This window comes from Carcharhinus amblyrhynchos, chromosome 19 (assembly GCF_965287045.1).
Source record: "Carcharhinus amblyrhynchos chromosome 19, sCarAmb.v2.hapA, whole genome shotgun sequence".
Taxonomy (NCBI): domain Eukaryota; kingdom Metazoa; phylum Chordata; class Chondrichthyes; order Carcharhiniformes; family Carcharhinidae; genus Carcharhinus; species Carcharhinus amblyrhynchos.
The window spans coordinates 30,835,522-30,856,434 of record NC_137342.1 but is presented as its reverse complement, the minus strand read 5'-3'; the positions used below and the strand labels follow the sequence as shown (position 1 = coordinate 30,856,434).

The window sequence follows — 20,913 nt, the reverse complement described above, 5'->3', positions numbered from 1 at the left end:
TCTTGACTGGAGCCAAAACATCTTAGGACCTAAGACATTGTACTGTAGAACTCCTGTAGCAATGCCCTAGGTGAGACTATTGGACTCCAATATAACCCATCTTCCTCCGCATAAGGTACAACTCCAGTCAGTGGAGTTTTTTTTTCCTTTAGCACAGTAAACAATCAGGTTTGAGATTTTAAAATTTTACTTTGCATCTACCCCAAGTGCATTCGTATTTGACGGTTGGGAATTGCTCCTCCAACAGCAATTCCACCCAAGCCCCGATCACGTAATATCATGTATTTACCCAGTTAATCTCCCTGACACTTAGGGGAAATTAAGCACGGCCAATCAACTTGACCCACACATTTTTGAACTGTGTGAAGAAACAAGAGCACTCAGGAAACCCACGCAGACACAGGGAGAATGTGCAAACACCACTCATAATCATAGTTGACACATCTACCCACACTGCAGCTATCTCTTTAGTATCCTTGGATGTGGCCATCAGGTTCTCGGAATTTGTCGGATGTTAGTCCTTTGAGTTTCTTCAGTACTTTTTATCTGTTATTAATTATCTTAATTTCCTCACACTTTTATTAATCCTGAGGTGAACATCTGTTCCTGACACATAATTTGTATGCATCTTCACAGCAGAAGCTTCAAAATATTGTTCCTTGCATTTGTACCAAGACTTCTACTGTTTCCTTTTGCTGTAGCCTTTTGATAAAATATATCTAAAATGTGGCAAATTTATTATAACATTTGGGTCCTCATGATGAGTTGAAAATGCTGGTTAGGATTTGCATTTCTTTGTCCCATGCTGTCAATTTTTATGTGTATGCAGTCGATGCTATGTAACATTTGGCTGATAAAATGCACCTCTCTTAAGATGTGGGGTGTGTTACAAATTGTTGAAATTTACCAGATTTATTGAGAACATTTGGAATTGAAATTTAAGTTTGTTCCTTTTTCATAGCCACTTTTGATTTACACTATAAAACAATGTGATCAAATAAATTTACAAGAAAATCAAACTAAGTACAATTTAATATACAGTGCAATCAGTGAAAAGGCATTTTTTTAAAATTGTGAACTGCTTGCAGGTTCTCAAATACTTCCACAGTCTACATTATTGTACATTGTCTACATTGTTGCCTACATTGTTTTTTTCAAGATACTATTTTCATTTGGTTGCCAAAATTCAAGTACATGTTTTTACTGTCTCGTTCCTGTGGTTAAGCAGTAGTTAATCAACAACACTTTATGTATCATTGGTACTGTAATCTTCAGAAACAATTGATGTCAGTTTGAATTCACTTACAGCATGTAGGAGCAGACCATAATTGGTCAGTTTGAGAGAATTTGTTGCTACCTGGTAGTTAAATATTTTGCTGTAGCTTCAACTATCTTTTTATCTAAACTTTACATCTAAATGGTACCACTAATAGTGTCTATCATTCATACTTTATCAATAATACTGAACAATCACAGCTTATCCTGAGAAATCATTTGGGACTTCTAAAGAGAAAGCAGATTTTGCGTCATGTTCTTTGAGTTGTGGGTGATTGACAAAACTACAATTTGTTTTTAGCTTTCTGTTCTGAGTTACAGAAATGGGAAATGATTCCCTCTCTGATTTAGATATAAGAACATAATAAGAACATAAGAAATAGGAGCAGGAGTAGGCCATCTAGCCCTTCGAGCCTGCCCCGCCATTCAATAAGATCATGGCTGATCTGTCGTGGCTCAGTTCCACATTCCCGCCCTCTCCCCATAACCCTTAATCCCCTCTCTTATCAAAAACCCATCAACCCGCGTCTTAAAAATATTTAGCGAGGTAGCCTCCACCACTTCAACGAGCAGAGAATTCCAGAGATTCACCACCCTTTGAGTGAAGAAGTTCCTCCTCAACTCCGTTCTAAACCGCCCCCCCTTTATCTTGAGGCTGTGCCCCCTAGTCCTATTATCCTTTCTGAGCGGGAAGAGTCTCTCCACCTCTATCCTGTTCATCCCATTCATCATCTTATACGTCTCAATGAGATCTCCCCTCATTCTTCTAAACTCTAACGAGTACAAGCCTAATCTATTCAGCCTCTCCTCATAGCTCAACCCCCTCAACTCTGGCATCAGCCTCGTAAACCTCCTCTGCACTCCCTCCAAGGCCAAAATATCCTTGCGTAAATACGGCACCCAAAACTGCACACAGTACTCCAGCTGCGGCCTCACCAATGCCCTATACAGCCGCAGCAAGACCTCCCTACTTTTATATTCAATCCCCCTCGCTATGAAGGCCAGCATCCCATTCGCCTTCCTGATCACCTGCTGCACCTGCAAGCTGGGTTTTTGCGACTCATGCACAAGGACCCCAAGGTCCCTCTGCACCCTCGCCTGCTGCAGTTTTTCGCCATGTAAGTGATAATCCTTCCTACCATTATTCCTACCAAAGTGGACCACCTTGCACTTGCCAACATTAAATTCCATTTGCCATTTCCTGGCCCATTCGCCCAGCCTATCTAGATCCTTCTGCAGACTCTCCACACCCTCCGCACAATTTGCCTTTCCTCCAATCTTGGTGTCATCAGCAAATTTCGACACCCTACACTCGGTTCCCTCCTCCAGATCATCTATATAAATGGTAAATAGCTGAGGCCCCAGCACAGACCCCTGAGGCACTCCACTAGTCACCATCCGCCAATCCAAATAGCACCCATTGACCCCCACTCTCTGCCTCCTATTTGACAACCAATCCTCTATCCATGCTAACACCCTACCCCCAACTCCCTGTCCCCTGACCTTCTGCAATAACCTGTGAGGTACCTTGTCAAACACCTTCTGAAAATCCAGAAAGACCACATCCACCGGCTCTCCTCTATCCACCGCCCTAGACACATCCTCATAGAACTCCAGTAAATTTGTCAGACACGACTTCCCTTTAACGAAACCGTGCTGCGTCTGCTCTATCAAGCAATTCCTCTCAAGATGCCTCGCTATTTCCTCCTTGATGACGGATTCTAACATTTTACCTACAACAGACATTAAACTAACCGGCCTATAATTCCCTGCCTTTTGCCTGACACCCTTCTTAAACAACGGCGTAACATTAGCCGCTTTCCAATCTTCCGGCACTTCCCCGGAATCCAGCGACGTCTGGAAAATAACCACCAAGGCATCCACTATCACCTCCGCCATTTCTTTCAGAACCCTCGGATGCATTCCATCCGGTCCTGGCGACTTGTCCACAATCAGTCCCTCCAGTCTGTCGAGCACCTCCTCTCTAGTAACAGTAATGTCATTAAGACCCTCCAGTCCTACCACCTTTCCATCTCTAACCCCCGGCAAATTATTCACGTCCTCCTCCGTGAAGACAGAAACAAAAAAGTTATTCAGGACCTCAGCCATATCCCCATCCCCTACCACTAAGTCCCCCTTCTCATCCTCTAAGGGACCAACGTTCACCCTCGCCAGCCTCTTCCTTTTTATATATTTATAAAAACTCTTGCTATCCTTTTTTATATTAAGCGCAAGCCCAGCTTCATAGTTTCTCCTACCCTTCTTTATCATCTTCTTTGTCAATCTTTGTTGACATTTAAACCTCTCCCAATCCTCTTCTCGCCCACTACTCTTTGCTACTCTAAACGCCTCCGCTTTTAATTTAACACTTTCCTTCACCTCCTTCGTTATCCACGGCTTATTACCTCTCCTCCTACAGTCCTTTTTGACCATCGGAATAAATTTCTGCTGAGCATCAAGAAAAATCTCCTTAAAGATCCTCCACTGCTCCTCAGCAGACCTACCTTCCAACGCGCTCCCCCAGTCCACATTCGCCAATTCTTCTCTCATCCTACTGTACTCCCCTCTGTTCAAACAAAGGACGCGTGTCCGGGAACCCACTTTCTCCTCCTCCATCTGCACCAGAAACTCCACCATACAATGATCACTCTCCCCAAGAGGATCCTTCACCGCAAGGTCCCTAATTCTACCCGCCTCATTACATAGCACCAGATCCAAGATAGCTCGCTCCCTCGTCGGCTCCAACACACGCTGTTTGAGGAAACTATCCTGCAGCATTCCAAGAACATGTACAGTGCCATGTACAGTGGTCCCTTTACTCCAGTTCTATTCCTTAGTGAATATTATATACTGTACACTGCTGTTAGTGTAATGTTATTTTTATTTGTTACTCAAGACAGGAATTGTATTGAGGGAGAGCTCTGTATTTTTAAAAGGTGTATTAGGTAGGGAATCCAACTGCACCTGTATTCTCATTCAAATGCCAGATAGAGGAATGACTTGAAGGATAATAGCTTAACTGGTTGGTGCAGTTATTTTGCTGAAACATCACATTTTCAATTATGGTCAAAGTATATATCTTTAACGGAGATTTATAGTTATTAAAGCATGTGTACACTTCTGGAAATGTTACATGCTGCAGTCAGCAAGATTCAGCATTACAGGCTTTCGTTTTAATTATAAGTAGAGGTAAAATGGCTTCCTTTAAGCATAATGTCTTTGCTGTAATTTTCAAATATCAGCTCTTTTACTTTCCTCCACCACTTACCAATCCTCATCCAACTGGATTGTCATAGATTTAAGATTTAGCATAATCTGGTTATTAACTTTTTGGCAGCCCTTTAATAACCTGATCGTCGGGCATGTTGTGCTTGTGAGCTATGATCAAATGCAGAATTGGGAGAGTGTGGATAATCCCTGGGTAAATGGCACTGAGCCTTCAAAAAAGACACTGAAAAAAAGTTATTCTTTAACCATCATATGGATGTCTTCAAAGTATAGAGGAACATGATGAAAATACCATTTAACTTAATACCTCAGTGATAAAATGAACAGTCCAAAGAAAGAGAAAACAACTTAATCATGCATTCCATTTCCTAATTCGTATCTTTAAATTTAAATTTTAGGAATATACATACTGCTTTCAAAATTCCATATTCAATAGAAATGTTTTTGATTTATATTGTTTTGTTTCCAGTAAAAACCATTACATTTAAAGAGGAATTCAAACTGGAAGTTATTAACTAGAAGAATTAATCCCCAAGATTGCATTTTAATCAAAACTTTACTCAACATGACTTAAACTTTGCAAGCACTAAATTAACAGCAGTTTGTAAATACTTATACTTTAGACTCAAATTTGAACAAAAGATAAGTATTGATCCTTTAACCCCTTTCAACTTTGAGTTTCCCTGTAGTTTACACGGTCTTAAAAGTTAATTCACTTTTGAAACCAAACCAGAGGATGCCACAGTTTTTGGGAATTCACTTCGGATTTTCTTCAGTGTTCCAGTTATTCTGAGATACAGGATCTTTTGAAGTCCTTTCACTAGTATCTTGATGAGTGACCTGCCAACTCTCCCTTCAATACCTCACAATTGGTGACTCTCCATCTTGAGCCTGGACCTTACTGCATTCCTGCTTGGTAGCTTCAAAAAGAAACACCCTTAGTTTCTAATAGACCTCTGCTCTGGGCCAACAGTGCTTCACAGCTACCTCCACACACACAAATATAAATCACTTGCTCTCTCTTCCCCCCACTCCCGCATGCTGCCCCGCTCCCACGCTCTGCCTCATATCCACGCACACGTTTTCTTTTCAGATTCCTTTTAAATGCCTTGATTGAATCTGTTTCCATTGCACTCTAAGACAGTCTAAATTTAATCTACTCTGCACCGATTCTTTATGACTTTGAATACCTCTATCAGATCAGGAAGACAGCCCCAACTTCTCCAATCTATCTTCATAACTAGAGTTTCTCATCCCTGAAACTATTTTCCTGAATCTTTTTTGCACCATCTCCAATACCTTCATTTCCTTCCTAAGGTGCAATGCCCAGAACTGTGTTTAGCACCCCAGCTGATTCTATTCTCTGATTCTATGAAGCTAGAGGATTGCAATGTTATATAAAGTGCAGATTTAAAAGAAAAAGACTTAATTCAACAGCTGGGCATGCATGAGTGAAATTGTCTCCATTTGTAATTTGCGATCTATTTGTGATCATCATTCACCTAGTTTTAAGCACAGTGATTTAGCTGCGATAGATTATATCTGTTTTTGTTAAGATCATGATTCGGTGATTTCTGAATATGATTTTTGGAAAATTATTTAAATTGTTTCAACACTTGAACACACATCAGAATCTCTGCAGTGTGGGTTTGTTGTATGATGAACCTCTATGTTTAGAGACATCACTAGCCCTTTTTTAATTAAAGCAGTTTTATTATTTTACAATCAGACTTGAGTGAAATAGCATAAGAATTAGTAGAGGCTTATATAAAGGGTATGCGACTGTCTGGATGTATGGAGACATTTATGGATTTCCCCTGAAGGACCCAGGACGGGCCCATGTCCTATTCTGAGTAATTTCAGCCAGAACAGCAGTGAAAGTGCTATCATTGGCTAGGTTATGATTTTCCATGCCAGAATAGCCTATTGATGCTCGCTGTTGAGGCCCAACTCAAGTAATAATAATTGAGCAGAAATACCAGCTCCACATAAGGGAAGAACAGAATTTTAGTTAAGAAAATTATATGACCTAATTTTCATAACTGTGTGAGAGTAGATGTCACTATCCAACCTTAACCAAGTGTCTTTGACCTTTCAATTTGACCATCGAAACCAGAGGTAGAGAAAAGGCAGCAATTACAGTACGTTCAAAGCACCCTATCTATGCAACAAATTTCCCTAATTAAATGTCACCATCTTGTTTGGTACTATTTACATTTGTGAATTGGCACACTATTGCCATTTGACAATAGAATTTGTGGCTGATAGACTTCTGAAATGAAGAAGCCAATTTTCACACGTTCCCCTTTGACCAGGTGCTGAGTGTGATACACTGCATGACACTGATCCTGACCTCAATATGGGCCCGAGTCACTTTCATTTTCCCATTGTACGCAACTCCTCATTACCCTGGAGAAAGCTTGCTTCAGGGTAAATCCTAGTGCTTTGTGGCAAGGGATGACAGCCAAAGATTTACCAAGATATTCCACCAAGGTGGAAAGTCAACATACCTTCTCTCTTGCACTAAAGGGGGTGGCTACTGTTTATTTCATAACTAATGACTATAAGAAAACATGACCTGGCCACTGCTGTTTGTGCGACCTTGCTACCTGCAAATTTAACTGCCATGTTTGTCTACATCACCAAATTGACTACGCTTCAGAAGTGATTAATTGGTTAATGCTCTTTGGGACACCCTGTGATCATGAATGGTGCTATACAAATGCAAGTTTTCTTTTACTCCCTGAATTTTTATTTTGATATCACACTTAAAACATTGCAGTTTATTCTTCTGTTATACAAATCTTGTATCTTGTCATTTAGTGAGTCACAGAGTATTGCATCACAACAATCCTAACATATTTATTTTTAAATAGATGAACTCTTAAAATTTGTTGCTGTGGAAACATGTTGGAATGTAGACTTGAAAGAATGCTGTGTACTTTGGGGGCTGCCGATAACCGTCAAGAGTTTTCTTTCTTGGTGTTCAATTGCAGGCATTTCAAATAGTTATGGGAACATAGTGCTCAATGTTTTGTGCTCTTGATCTAAATATTGTAAAGGAAGGTTTCTCTACCTTCCATTGAAGATGGTAGTAATAAAATCTCTGAAACATTTATTTTTAATTTTTTTTATACTGCTATATTTTCAAATGGACACCTTCTGGAAAATGTGTTCAGTTAACCCGATGAACACACTTCACTAAACACCTGAAAAATACAATGGATAAATTAAGGATGCAACTTTCAAATGGTGCAACATAGAACCCCTATTGTGCAGAAGGAGACCATCTGGCCCATCGAGTCTTCACTCACCATAATCCCACCCAGGCCCTATCTCCGTAACCCCATGTATTAACAGTGCAAATCACCCTGGCACACAATCCGCCAAACCTGCACATCTTTGGAGTGTGGGAGGAAACCCATGCAGACATGGGGGAAATGTGCAAACTCCAGACAGTTACCTGAGGCAGGAATTGAACCCAGTGTGAGGCAGCAATGCTAACCACTGTGCCACCATGCTGTCCTGCAGTCTTAACTGGTAAACAGATGCATTTTACATTTGAGATCTTTTATTTCATTTTTTGGTCTTTAAAGTCATAATGATACAGTGCAGAAGGGGGCCATTTTGTCGGTTGGGCCTGTGCTAGTCATTGTTTGGAGTTATCCAATCACTGAACCTTTCACATAGCCTTGTAAAGTTTTACCTTCAAATATTTATTCCAATTCTTTCTAAAAGCTACTATTGGATCTGCTTCAACCACCCCTTCAGCCAGCGCATTTCAAATCATTGCAACTTGCTCCTAAAACAAACATTTCCACGTGTCGCTGCCGTTTGCCAATTATCTTAAATCTGTGTCCTCTGGTTATTGGACACCTGCTACTGAAAACAGTTTCTCCTTATAAATTCCATCAAATGATTCCATGATTTTGAACACTTTGATCAAATCTCCTTTAACCTTCCCTGCTATAGGAAGAATAAGCCCCAAGTCCTCTAGTCTTTCCACATAATTGAAGTCCTTCACATTTGCTACACTCTCGTAAATCTCCTTCAATATCCTGATTAAGACCGTATCATCTTTCCTAAAAGTTTAGTGCAGGGAATAGTCCAGTCACTCTGTTGAAAGGTTGACAACATAAAATGTTAACTCTGTACCTCTTTCCACATGTGCTACCAGACCTGCTGAGTATTTCCAGCATGTGCAGTATTTTGCTTTGGTTTTTTTTTAACACTATTCCTATACTAAAGAAGCCAAGAATCTTGCATGCTTTTTACAGTCTTCTAAACTTATTCTGCAGTTTCACAGATGTGTGTGTGTGCCCGTGCCCCATGCTATCTGTTCCAGCACCCCTTTTAAGGGTGCATTGATGGGCTTATATTTTCTGTACTCATTGTTCCCTCAAAATGCATCACTTGGCATTTCAGTACGTAAAATTTAATTTGCCATATGTCTGCAAATTTTACCAGACGCTCTTTGCTGTCTTCTTCATTATTTACTACATTTGAGTTTAACACCATCTGAAAACTTTCAAATTATTCAGTTTATCCAAGCCCAAGTCACTTAATATATATTAAAAAGGACAATGGTCATAATACTGATCCCAGAGAAAACCATATTATTACTTTAAACCTTTAAAGCAACCATTCACTATGACGCTGTTTTTGTCCCTTAGTTGATTTCATGTCCTCACTGTCACTGACCTTTAGTCCACATACTTCAAATTTGTAAATAAGATTGTCTACGTCCTTTGAAAGTCTGTGGGCGGGATCTTGTGATCCTGTCTGTGCCCGCCCGTCTGCAAGTGATAATGGAGAATTTGGCATTCCAGCCAAAACTTTGTTCACTTGCAGCGCACCAGACACCAGCCACAAGTGAGGACAGAGGTTTTTGCATACATACACACATCGTCAACCACATTGCAACAGCTATGGGTAGGATCCCCTGATCTTGTCTGTGCCCACCCTGCTGCAAGTGATAATGGAGAATTTGTCATTTCAGCCAAAACTGTGACTTTCAGCAGCGCCAGAGACAGCTGCGAACAAGGACAGAGGTTTTTGCATACATACAGACATCGTTAACTGCACTTTAACAGCTATTTGCATATATATAGCACTTTTAATGGAGTAAAATATCAATGCTTCACAGGTACATAAACAAAATTTGCCTTTGAGCCACTCCAGGAGATATTAAGACAGATAAAAGGTAGATGTTCAGTAGCATCTTAAAGGGAGGAGAGAGAAGTAGAGGAGTTTAAGAAGGGGATCCCAGAGCTTGGGGTGCCTAGGCAACTAAAGATATAGCTGTCAATGGTGGGTAAATTATATCTGGGGGATATACCAGATACCAGAATTGGATGAACACAAAATGTAGGAGGATAGTAAAGCTGGAGATGGTTTCAAAGATAGGAGGGGTGAGGCCATGGAGGGATCTGAAATGATAAATGAGATTTTTAAAATCTGTGTTGCTGGACTAGACCTCGGTTTAGTACACCGAGCATTGGAACAAGTGAGTGAGGAGGCTTGATGCAAATTTGAATACAAGCAGCAAAGTCTTGGAGAATTCATGTTAATGTAGGGTAGAAGATGGTAGACTGGCTATGTCAACATGGTATAAAGGTTTCAGCCGCAGATGAGCTGAAGTAAGTGCAGAGTTCGGCTATGTTACTGAGTTGGAAATAGGCAGTTTTAATAATGGAGTAGATGTGTGGTAGGAAGCACGTGCAGGGGTCGTATACAACGCCAAGGTTCTCAGTGGTTAGGTTCAGCTTCAGAGTTGGCCAGGGAGAAGAGTGAAGTCGTAGCTAATAATCCAAGTTTGTAACCTCATTAACCCACTATTCCTTTCATAAACATGGATGGAGGTTTCCTTTCACTGAGGCAGGAATGCCAGCAGAGGGAATATAGTTGCTCTGTGCATTTCTGCTGCCCTCCCAGAAGCAAACTCAAGGTTGGACTAGATAACTTTCAGTACTTTGAACTAGCAAATGGATTACTTCCACTATAAAGTATATTTGGCAAAGTACATTTTAAAAAAAGGGACTAAAACAGGTCAGTGAACATAACATTTGCTCATTTGGAAGTGGGCTAATCTTCTGAAAGGTTCAGTGATGGGCCTTAACTAAATACTTGGATGAACTCCCAGACCATGTTATGGACCACGAGGAGATCACCAAATGGGAGTAATACAGAAGTTGCTTGAGACAACAGGTTACAGGGTGCTCTTGGGAAGTTTGTAAGAGGAACTGAGCACTTAAATGTAAATGGGAGTCAAAAATCGTTATTCAAAATTTGGTAGCAAATAGTCTGTGCGTCTTTTTCAATCTTTTAAAAGATTGAATGAAGCACAGTGGCTGCAGAACCTGAAAGGAATACCAAAATATGACTCCAGGATAAAAATTTGCAAGCTGATAAAGTGGAGGTACTGCTGCGTGGGATGGTGTGACTATTCTAAATGCTTGGCAATTACCAAGAGGACAACAGTGCAACTGTCAGTGACTAGGATCAAAATGAGTACACTACCCTTAGTTGGAAACTGTTGCAGAAGAAAACAATGCATCTGAGGTCGGCTTGCCCAATATTTTTGTGTGGGGCTCACATTTCAATTTTTTTCTCACTCAAGTTAATGAACAAATTTCGAAAGATAAGATTTGGTGCTACGTTAAATATGAATTTCAATTAAAATATTACGGTCTGAAGAAAATAACTTGCTGAGTGAAAATAAAGCAATTTAAATTGATAATTTAAATTATGTGTAATAAAGATGACCAATGGAGTATGAGGGTCAACTTGTGTTTTTCTGGCTCAGTCTCAGGATACATATTCACTCGTCTTCACCCGTGCCCACTGGGCAGAATTTTCTCATTTTTCAAATAGTGACAGCATGTGGGAAAAACAACTTGGACACTACCGGAATTACCATATTGTTAGGCACTGGGCCATGTCTGAAGACATCACGCTGGTGAGGCAGGCTCAAAGATCGGAGGAAAAGGATGTGCTAATACAAAAAAGTAAAAATAGAACAAACTTCCACCCCTCCCCAGTGCAACAGAGATTGAAGGAGGGGTGGTTGGGGAGCTATCAGGCATAAAGGCCTGATAATTACATTTAACTACATTCAAATAGGGATCCTGATGTTCAACGTCATTGGTTTGCGGCTGGGAAAATCGGAACACTAAATCTTGCCAACCTAAATCAGATTGCCCACAGGAATTCTCGTTTCCAATCCTGCCTCTCAGACAGTTGTGGAAAATGCCGTGTGTATTAGTGTATGTTGTTACATGAGAGTGAGCGTGAGCCCTGAGATTAGGAGTGAGCCAGGCTCTCTCTTTCCCGGTCTGTCACACATTCTCTCAGTCATGCACATTCATGCTCTCGCACACACACACACACACTTGCTTGCCCTCACTCACATACTCGCACACTCATTGCTCCCATGCACACACGCTCGCACGTGCACACGCACCCTTGATCACACACAATCTGACTCATGCACCCTCTCACTCGCATGCTCACGTTCACAAGTGCACTCACGCTTGCAGGTGCATGCTTACTCGCACCTCACAACAGAGGTTCTAGCACTGAAAACCACTTGATACAGATCTCCATTCTGAAAAACATCCTTTGTTAAAAAACATTAATTGTTTTGAAAAATTACTAAATATTTTAATTGCATAGTCTAAGCTTTTTGTTTATCAACTTAACTAATATTTATAGAATAATATGGAATGCTGTTAAAACACAATCTTTATTGTTGTTTGCATCTTCAGATTACTTCGCTGGTGGCACTTCAACTATTAACTCAAGTTGGTCATGATGATCAGCTGGATGGGCCAAAATATAAATGCACAGCAAGTCTTGATTTCATCAGAGCAATTGCCAGGTATATGACCAAGTCTTCTGCTGAATTGTAAACATTTGAACTGAGGTATTTAAATGAAATTATCAGGTTATCCTTTTGCACTGTGGAGGCACTAGGTATGATGAGTATATTCTATATGTTAGTTTTGATGATTTATCTGCCATTAGATATTTTATTTTACCTCGGCTCATAAACTTTAAAAATGATGCTCAGTCTTTAAATTGCTGATGAAATATTAAAAATATATTTGTTAGATGCTTTAGATAATATTTCAGTTTATGTAGAGTATAATGGTAGGGAGGGTGCAAGGCACTTTGGTACAATACACCTGCCTAATTTTTGTGTTCAGTATTCACAGCGTAAGTAAGTTTAACTTTGATAATTATTTACTATTTGTTTATGCTTAGTTATGGACATTAGTCAAATAATCTGTATGCCAACCCAGTATGACTTTATGCTGAATTCTGGGACATTAGCTCATTACATTGTCTTAGCAGCATAGTCAAACATGACAAGGGAGAAAAACATGTGGCCCTTAAGCCAATGATGCAAGACATCAAGGTTGAACAACACTTATGTGAACCAGCCACCTCCCTAGCAATTAGAATTATCAGCTTCATCCTGTAATGTAAAGACCTATTCTGCGAAGAAAAACTAGTGTTAAAACATTCTGCCTTGTGCATTAGATTAGTGCAGTTTAACTTGTGTTGTTTAAAATAAGTCACTTTCTTTCAAAAAAATGTTTGATTTAGTAAATTTAGAATTAAGTTCTATAATTAGTTTTTGTTACTCCATTGTTCTTTGACACTTTAATGTGTTAGTTGAATGAGTTGTTATATTTAGCACACCAATCAGTTTCAAGCATTAATTTAAAACCACTTGATACAGATCTCCATTCTGAAAAACATCCTTTGTTAAAAAACACTAATTGTTTTGAAAAATTGCTAAATATTTTAATATTAAAAGAAGTAACAGAAACAGACTTTAATGAGAGGGATGGTCCCACAAGTAATTGGACCAAGTAAAGCACCAAGTAAGCCTTGGAGGGCCAGTCAGGGGACAGTGGGAAATGCAATCAATAGATGGCCATTGCCCTCGAGAAGCCAATAATAAATTGATCACGCATCCCTGAAACCAAAGAAATTAACCGTGCCTCATTTAGGCCACTCAAAATGCAATAACAGAATTGATCATGTTGTGGGTTGTGGCTTGGAAAGAGTTAATAAGCAGCAGCTTTCACTGAGCAAGTTGCAGAATAAGTTTGTCAAAGACCCTACTGTCCGTAGGGCAGCTGAATTTATGGGGAGAGAGCCGAGACCAAGTGTCAACCAGTGCCCAAGGCTGAGCTGGAAAGTTGGTACTGTCATCTGTTAATGAAGTCCTACCCTGTAATCTTTAAATTAAAGTTATTTAGCATTTCCTGAGTTACTTCTTAAAATGTCTAGTTAAAGTCTTAAGTGAACTCGATTAGAATTTAAGTTCATATAGCACCAGAACTTAATACAGTGAAAATTTATAGCACGTGTGGTCAGTATTATGTAATAAATAGAAATTCTGTATTTAGCTTAAAAGATTCAGGAGAAATGTAATACTCTGGGTTAAAGCAATTTCAGCGAATGGGTTTGCCTTTTAATTCTGCAGCTTAAAATATCTGATGGAATTGGAAAACTAATTATTGTGGCTGATTTGAAATAATATTTCCGAGAGCTCTTTAACAGTCACGTGATTGAGAGTTTAGTCCTTGAGCTGGACAGCCTGTTTTTCTTCGGGGAAAAAGATACAAAACTTTTGAGGTCGCATACCAACCTACTCAAGAACAGCTTCTTCCCTGCTGCTGTCAGACTTTTGAATGGATCTGCCTTGCATTAAGTTGATCTTTCTCTGTACCCTAGCTATGACTGTAACATACATTCTGCACTCTCTCGTTTCCTTCTCTATGAACTGTATGTTTTGTCAATGTAATGCACAAGAAACAATATTTTCACTGTATGCTAATACATGTGACAGTAATAAAATAAATTAAATCAAATCAGGGCCATACGATTTAGGAGTAGGCCATTTGGCTCACCAGTTTGCTCTGTTATTCAATGAGATCATGACTGATATGATAATCCTCAACTTTCCTGCCATATCCCCCTAACCCTTGATTCCATACTGATTAAAAATTTGTCTTCTTCAGCCTTAAACTTACTTAACAATCCAGCCTCTACAGCTTTCTGTGATAAAGAATTCCACAGATTTGCTGCCCTCTGAGATATTGGTTCTAGACTATCCCACAAGAAGAAAAAAACCTCTTAGCTTCTAACCTGTCAAGCCCCCTCACTACCCTATATACCCCAATAAGATCACCTCTCATCCTTTGAAACTCCAAAAAGTACAGGCCAAAACTATTTAACCTCTCCTCATAAGAAAATCCCTCCTCACCTGGAATCAACCTAATGAACCTTCTCTGGACTGCCTCCAATCCCAGTATGTCTCCCCTTAGAGAAGGGGACCAAAACTGTTCAGTGTTCCAGGTGTGGTCTAACTAGTGTCAATTTTAAACTCCATTCCCTTTGAAATAAAGACTGACATTCCATTTGCCTCCCCTGAGTATCTGCTGAACTTGCATGCTAACTTTTGTGATTTATGCATGAGGGCCCTCAAAACCCTTTGTGCTGTAGTTTTTTGCAGTTTTAATCCATTTAAATAATATTTAGCTCCTTTAATTTTACTACCAAAGTGCATTTCTTCACATTTTCCTACATTATATTCTACCTGCCAAGTTTTTTTTGCCCCTCATCCAACCTGTCTATATTCCTATAAATACTTTTTGTGTCATCCTTACCACTTGCCTTCCGACCAATTTTTGTGTCGTCTGCAAATTTGGCAATAGTACATTCACTTCCCTAATCCAAGTCATTAGTATATATTACAAATAATTCTAGCCCCAGCAATAGTCCTTGTAGCACTCCACTAGGTACAGGTTGCCATCCTGAAAATGCCTCTCTTATCCCAACTCTCAATCTATCAGTTAGCCAATCCTCTGTTACATGCTAATATACAACCTCCTGCACCGTAGATTCTTAGCTTATTAAGTAGCCTTTTGTGCTGTAACATATCAAATGTTTTTCAGAAATCCAAGTATGTTACATTTACTATTCCCCTTTATCTATCTTGTTCATTACCACTTCAAACAATTCTAATAAATTTGTCGTATGGTTTCCCCTCCATGAACCCATGCTGATTCTGCTTGATTATACCATGTATTTCTAAAAGTCCTGCTTTCATATCCTTTATAGTGGACTCTAACATTACCCAGTGACAGATGTTAAATTAGCTGGCCTATACTTTTTGTCTGCCTTTTTGAATAAGAGTGATATGTTGGTAGTTTTCCAATCCTGTGGGAGTTTTCCAAAATTTAAGGAAGAATTTCAATGTATGAATAGGAACTTCAACATGAAGTTTGCAATAAAAATAGCAGTTAGACTATTGGGACTCATTGCTACTGAAGTATAAATTGGAGAGTAACATTCTACAACCATACCGGAAGTTGCTTTTTAACTTATCAGGTTTCCCCAGAAACTGCCCTACAGTAGTAGCTTGCTGAGAAATTCTGCATTGAGATGCCTGGAATGTTGTGATGTTGCTGCATGCAGGCGATAGATAAATTCTAAATAGGTGAATGATGATAGGACTTCTCCACATAATTTTTTAATGGCATGAGAAGTCTTAATTCTTACTAAACTACCTCTCTGGTACTGAAAAAACGAGCTATGATTGTGGTGACTCTTCCCTTCAGAGTTTAATTATTGTTAGAGATTTTTTTAAAAAATTGTTTTTTTTAAAAAATTCTTTTATCTCTTAATACCATTGTTAAGAACATAAGAAATAGGAGCAGGAGTAGGCCATCTAGCCCCTCGAGCCTGTCCCGCCATTCAGTAAGATCATGGCTGATCTGTCGTGTCTCAGTTCCACATTCCCGCCCTCTCCCCATAACCCTTAATCCCCTTGCCTATCAAAAACCTATCAACCTGCGTCTTAAATATATTTAGCGAGGCAGCCTCCACCACTTCAACAGGCAGAGAATTCCAGAGATTCACCACCCTTTGAGTGAAGAAGTTCCTCCTCAACTCCGTTCTAAACCACCCCCCCTTTACCTTGAGGCTGTGCCCTCTAATCCTACTGTCCTTTCTGAGCGGGAAGAGCCTCTCCACCTCTATCCTATCCATCCCATTCATCATCTTATATGTCTCAATGAGATCTCCCCTCATTCTTCTAAACTCTAACGAGTACAAGCCTAGTTTATTCAGCCTCTCCTCATAGTTCAACCCCCTCAACTCCGGTATCAGCCTAGTAAACCTCCTCTGCACTCCCTCCAAGGCAAAATATCCTTGCGTAAGTGTGGCGACCAAAACTGCACACAGTACTCCAGCTGCGGCCTCACCAGTGCCCTATACAGCTGCAGCAAGACCTCCCTACTTTTATATTCAATCCCCCTCGCTATGAAGGCCAGTATCCCATTTGCCTTCCTGACCACCTGCTGCACCTGCAGGCTGGGTTTTTGCGACTCATGCACAAGGACCCCGAGGTCCCTCTGCACCGTCGTATGCTGCAGTTTTTTGCCATGTAAGTAATAGTCCTTCCTACCATTATTCCTACCAAAGTGGACAACTTCACACTTGCCAACATTAAATTCCATTTGCCAGTTCCTGGCCCATTCGCCCAGCCTATCTAGATCCTTCTGCAGACTTTCCACACCCTCCGCACAATTTGCCGTTCCACCAATCTTGGTGTCATCAGCAAATTTCGACACTATACACTCGGTTCCTTCCTCCAGATCATCTATATAAATGGTAAATAGCTGAGGCCCCAGCACCGACCCCTGGGGCACTCCACTAGTCACCAACCGCCAATTCGAATAGCACCCATTGACCCCCACTCTCTGCTGCCTATTTGACAGCCAATCCCCTATCCACGCTAACACCCTACCCCCAACTCCATGTCCCCTGACCTGTAATAACCTCTTGTGAGGCACCTTATCAAACGCCTTCTGAAAATCAAGAAACACCACATCCACCGGCTCTCCTCTATCCACCGCCCTAGACACATCCTCATAGAACTCCAATAAATTCGTCAGACACGACTTCCCCTTAACGAAACCGTGCTGCGTCTGCTCTATCAAACAATCCTCCTCAAGATGCCTCGCTATTTTCTCCTTGATCACGGATTCTAACATTTTACCTACAACAGACGTTAAACTAACCGGCCTATAATTCCCTGCCTTTTGCCTGGCACCCTTCTTAAACAACGGCGTAACATTAGCCGTTTTCCAATCTTCCGGCACTTCCCCGGAATCCAGCGACGTTTGGAAAATAATCATCAAGGTCTCTTTTGTTTTCTGTGCAGGATTTGACATGGAAGTGTAAATTAAAATATTTAATTCATAGTTCAGAATCTGGGTGCTAAATAAAATATTCCTTTAAGGAGATAGTTGCTTGCCCTGTTCTCACAGGTCATAAATCAGTTGTAGAGAATGTTGTACTGAAGTGACTCTTATCACAAGTTCCAGTGTAAATTTCATGCAGTGTCTGTGGGAAAGTGTAATGTACGGTAGGTGGCATTAGTTCACCACTGACCGTTAAATCTAGCCTGTTGATGTTTGGAAGCATTATGTATGCCAATTTGTGTAAGATTTCAGCACCAAGTAGAAAGTTGGTTGGCTGATACCAGGTACAGATCATGCCTCAAGAGAACTTCTAAATATTTGCTTGGACTTGTCTTGCAAACAGATGGAATGCAAATTACATTTACATAATACCCAATTATGAGCTTAGTTCAAATTTTCTGTAATAATATTACTGCTAAGTCTCATTAGGTAGTCATGGCATGAAGAGATATGCTAAATTTCTTGTTTTATCACTTGAAAAAATAAATGTGGTTCTGTCTACCCTTGTAATTGAATTTCAAATTGAACTGCTTTAGTTAAGGTACTTGCAAGATTCTGAACGTTGAGGTATTAACTCTTAGGAAATATTTAAGCAAGCAACTTCCATTTGAGCAGTTCTTTAAGGTAATTTAGTGATTGAAATAAAGGGTTACATTTTTCTTCATTCATTTGACCTCTATTTTTCAATGAACCACTACTGTCACCTCAAGAGGAGAAACATTTTAATACATTATTTCCCAGGATATTCAGTATATGTGTCAAACTAGTACATTTCATACAATTAACCAAAGATCCGTTATCTCACAGACAATATTTACAATTATTGTTACAATTCTGTGCTTTGTTCTCAATGTGGATGGGCACTTCTCCGTATGAAAGTGTCTTACAAACACGATAAAGGGTAAAATACTGCGGATGCTGGAACTGAAAATCCTGACTCAAAACATTGGCTCCATTGTCTCTTCACAGATGCTGTGACACCAGCTGAGTTTCTCCAGCATTTTCTATTTTTGTCTTGCAAATAATCCAGATGATGGTGGGGTTGGGGGGGGTGGTGATGTTGGAGAAGCGGGGTTGGGGGCAAGGGAATAGTTAGATAAAGGGTCAATAAAAAAAAACACAACTGTAGGCATTAAAATGTTTTATTGTAAAATGACTTTCTATGAATGGACCATCACCCACAATACAAGAAATCAGAGTGGCCTGTCAGCAATTTGAGAATTTTTCTAACTAAGGTGGACAAGGATGAACATGCCTTATAGCTGGCTAGCAAGATAGTGATACTGCATGCGGCAAACTGAATTATCCATTGCAGTATTACAGATCGTTTTGTGTCAAGCAACAGCCTTGCTGAATTCTGAAATGTTTTGAACAGACCACACCCTTGTGGCCACCAGTAGGCATGAATGACAGAAACATCAAGTGGCATGTGTTGATAGTTGGATAACATTGTTTATCAAAATGCTGAATCTGCAAAGGAACATACCAGAGGCAGCCTATTCTTTGTACAAACTATGTACTTCTTCAGGCCTGACGGGGAAATTTAGGCCTCTTGCCTGTGGATTCAACCTCAGCACTCCCCTGATTTTCAATTATGATACCCCTTCATCACCAGAGTATCAGTTGCACACTTGACCTGAATGCTGGCATGTGGCCAATTTCAATGCGTCTTTCTGTGTAAGATGTTTACCAGGGACATGAAAATTAGGCTCTGGTTAAAATATTTAATTCTGAGAACTTCCTTTTACTTCATACAAAACCAATAATATATGATCAACAAGTAATATGCATCCGATGTTAAGAAAACACAGAAGGTGCAATGTAACTGGACCAAGTAATAACAGGTAGGTTTATAGCATGCACAAGATTAATTTCTAATGTAGGTAAGATTTAAATTCATTACAATATTAACTGGTCAAACCTTGTGAGGTGATTGATGACCTATTGTTTCATTTTTTCTTCCTTCTAGGACTGTGAATTTTGACATAGTGCGATACCTGTATGATTTCTTGTGAGACCAGATGCACAACCATATGGATACTGCAAACTTTGATCAATGCTTTTGCACCAATTCATACTGATCTATCTACTCCGTGGATAAGTGATAGAGGCATTTTGACTGCATTGGATTTGTCCAAGCAGGTGTTAGCACAGTATGGGATCTGATGAAAATATCATGATTGGTCAGAATGGATCTTTACAATGAACTATTTACCAGGGACTGTTCAGTATTTTGGAGCTAAGTGTTAATTATTAGCAGCAGGAATTCAGCACAATCTGTTCCAACATAATAACATTATATTAGCACAAATGCTACCTGAAATATATTTACTTGCAATTATTTTCCTTTGTGAAGTGTCCTTTTCTCAAAATGTGGTCTGGCAGTCATTTATTTGTGATGGGTCTTTTTTTGAGTTGACTGCTGTAATAACTCTGAGGGATTTTGTGGTAATTGTTCATTCTGTAAAAAAAACTTCTATTTTTAGTTTATAGAAATAAATACAATGCAATAATTGTGTTCTATTGTTGTTCATCTTATTAAACATTTGAAGAGAAATACCCATCCAGGGGTATGTTTTTTCAGCTTTAGAAGATAATAAAACTAATTCATGTCTGTGTTTCAGTAATTTAAGTACATATTGAAGATACAGCAATGTCTGTGCGTGCTGACAACTTCCCAACTGTGCTTGTGCTCCAGAACTACCTGCACCCCTGGCCAAGCTTTTCCAGTACAGCTACAGCCCTGGCATCTACCCAACAGTGAGAGAAAATTGCTCAGGTATATGCTGTCTGTTTATACAAATAGCCCACAAGATGCCGTTGGGGGAGGTATGGCCTATCAGGGGACAACAGCTGCAGCAGCCAAAGCAGCAGCACCAAGGCTGGCTCTGTTAGGCAGGGAGAGATAAAGAGCATTAGAACAATAGTTATAGGGGACTCTAGTGTGGGGTGCAGATAGCTGCTTCTGTGGACATGAAAGAGACTCCCTGGTGTCAGGGTCCAGGATGTCTCTGAACAGGCAGAAAGCATTCTGAAGGGAGAGCGTGAACAGCTAGACATCATGGTATATATAGGTACTAATGACATAGGTAGGAGAAGTGATGAGGTCCTGCCGCAGCAGTTT

At 39.9% G+C, this 20,913-nt stretch overlaps 1 protein-coding gene across 4 annotated transcripts in view; it reads left to right on the top strand.

Moving 5' to 3' along the window:
- orc5 (origin recognition complex, subunit 5) overlaps nt 1-20,221 on the top strand; it is a 103,592-nt gene extending 83,371 nt beyond the window's left edge. For all 4 annotated transcript variants that reach the window (XM_080207470.1, XM_080207469.1, XM_080207471.1 and 1 more), the window contains exons 14-15: nt 12,270-12,382; nt 19,759-20,221. In XM_080207470.1, coding sequence (XP_080063596.1) covers nt 12,270-12,382; nt 19,759-19,804 — 159 coding nt within the window. In that variant the 3' untranslated portion in view covers nt 19,805-20,221. The remainder of the gene's footprint in view (nt 1-12,269; nt 12,383-19,758) is intronic.
- Nucleotides 20,222-20,913: the final 692 nt, after the last annotated feature.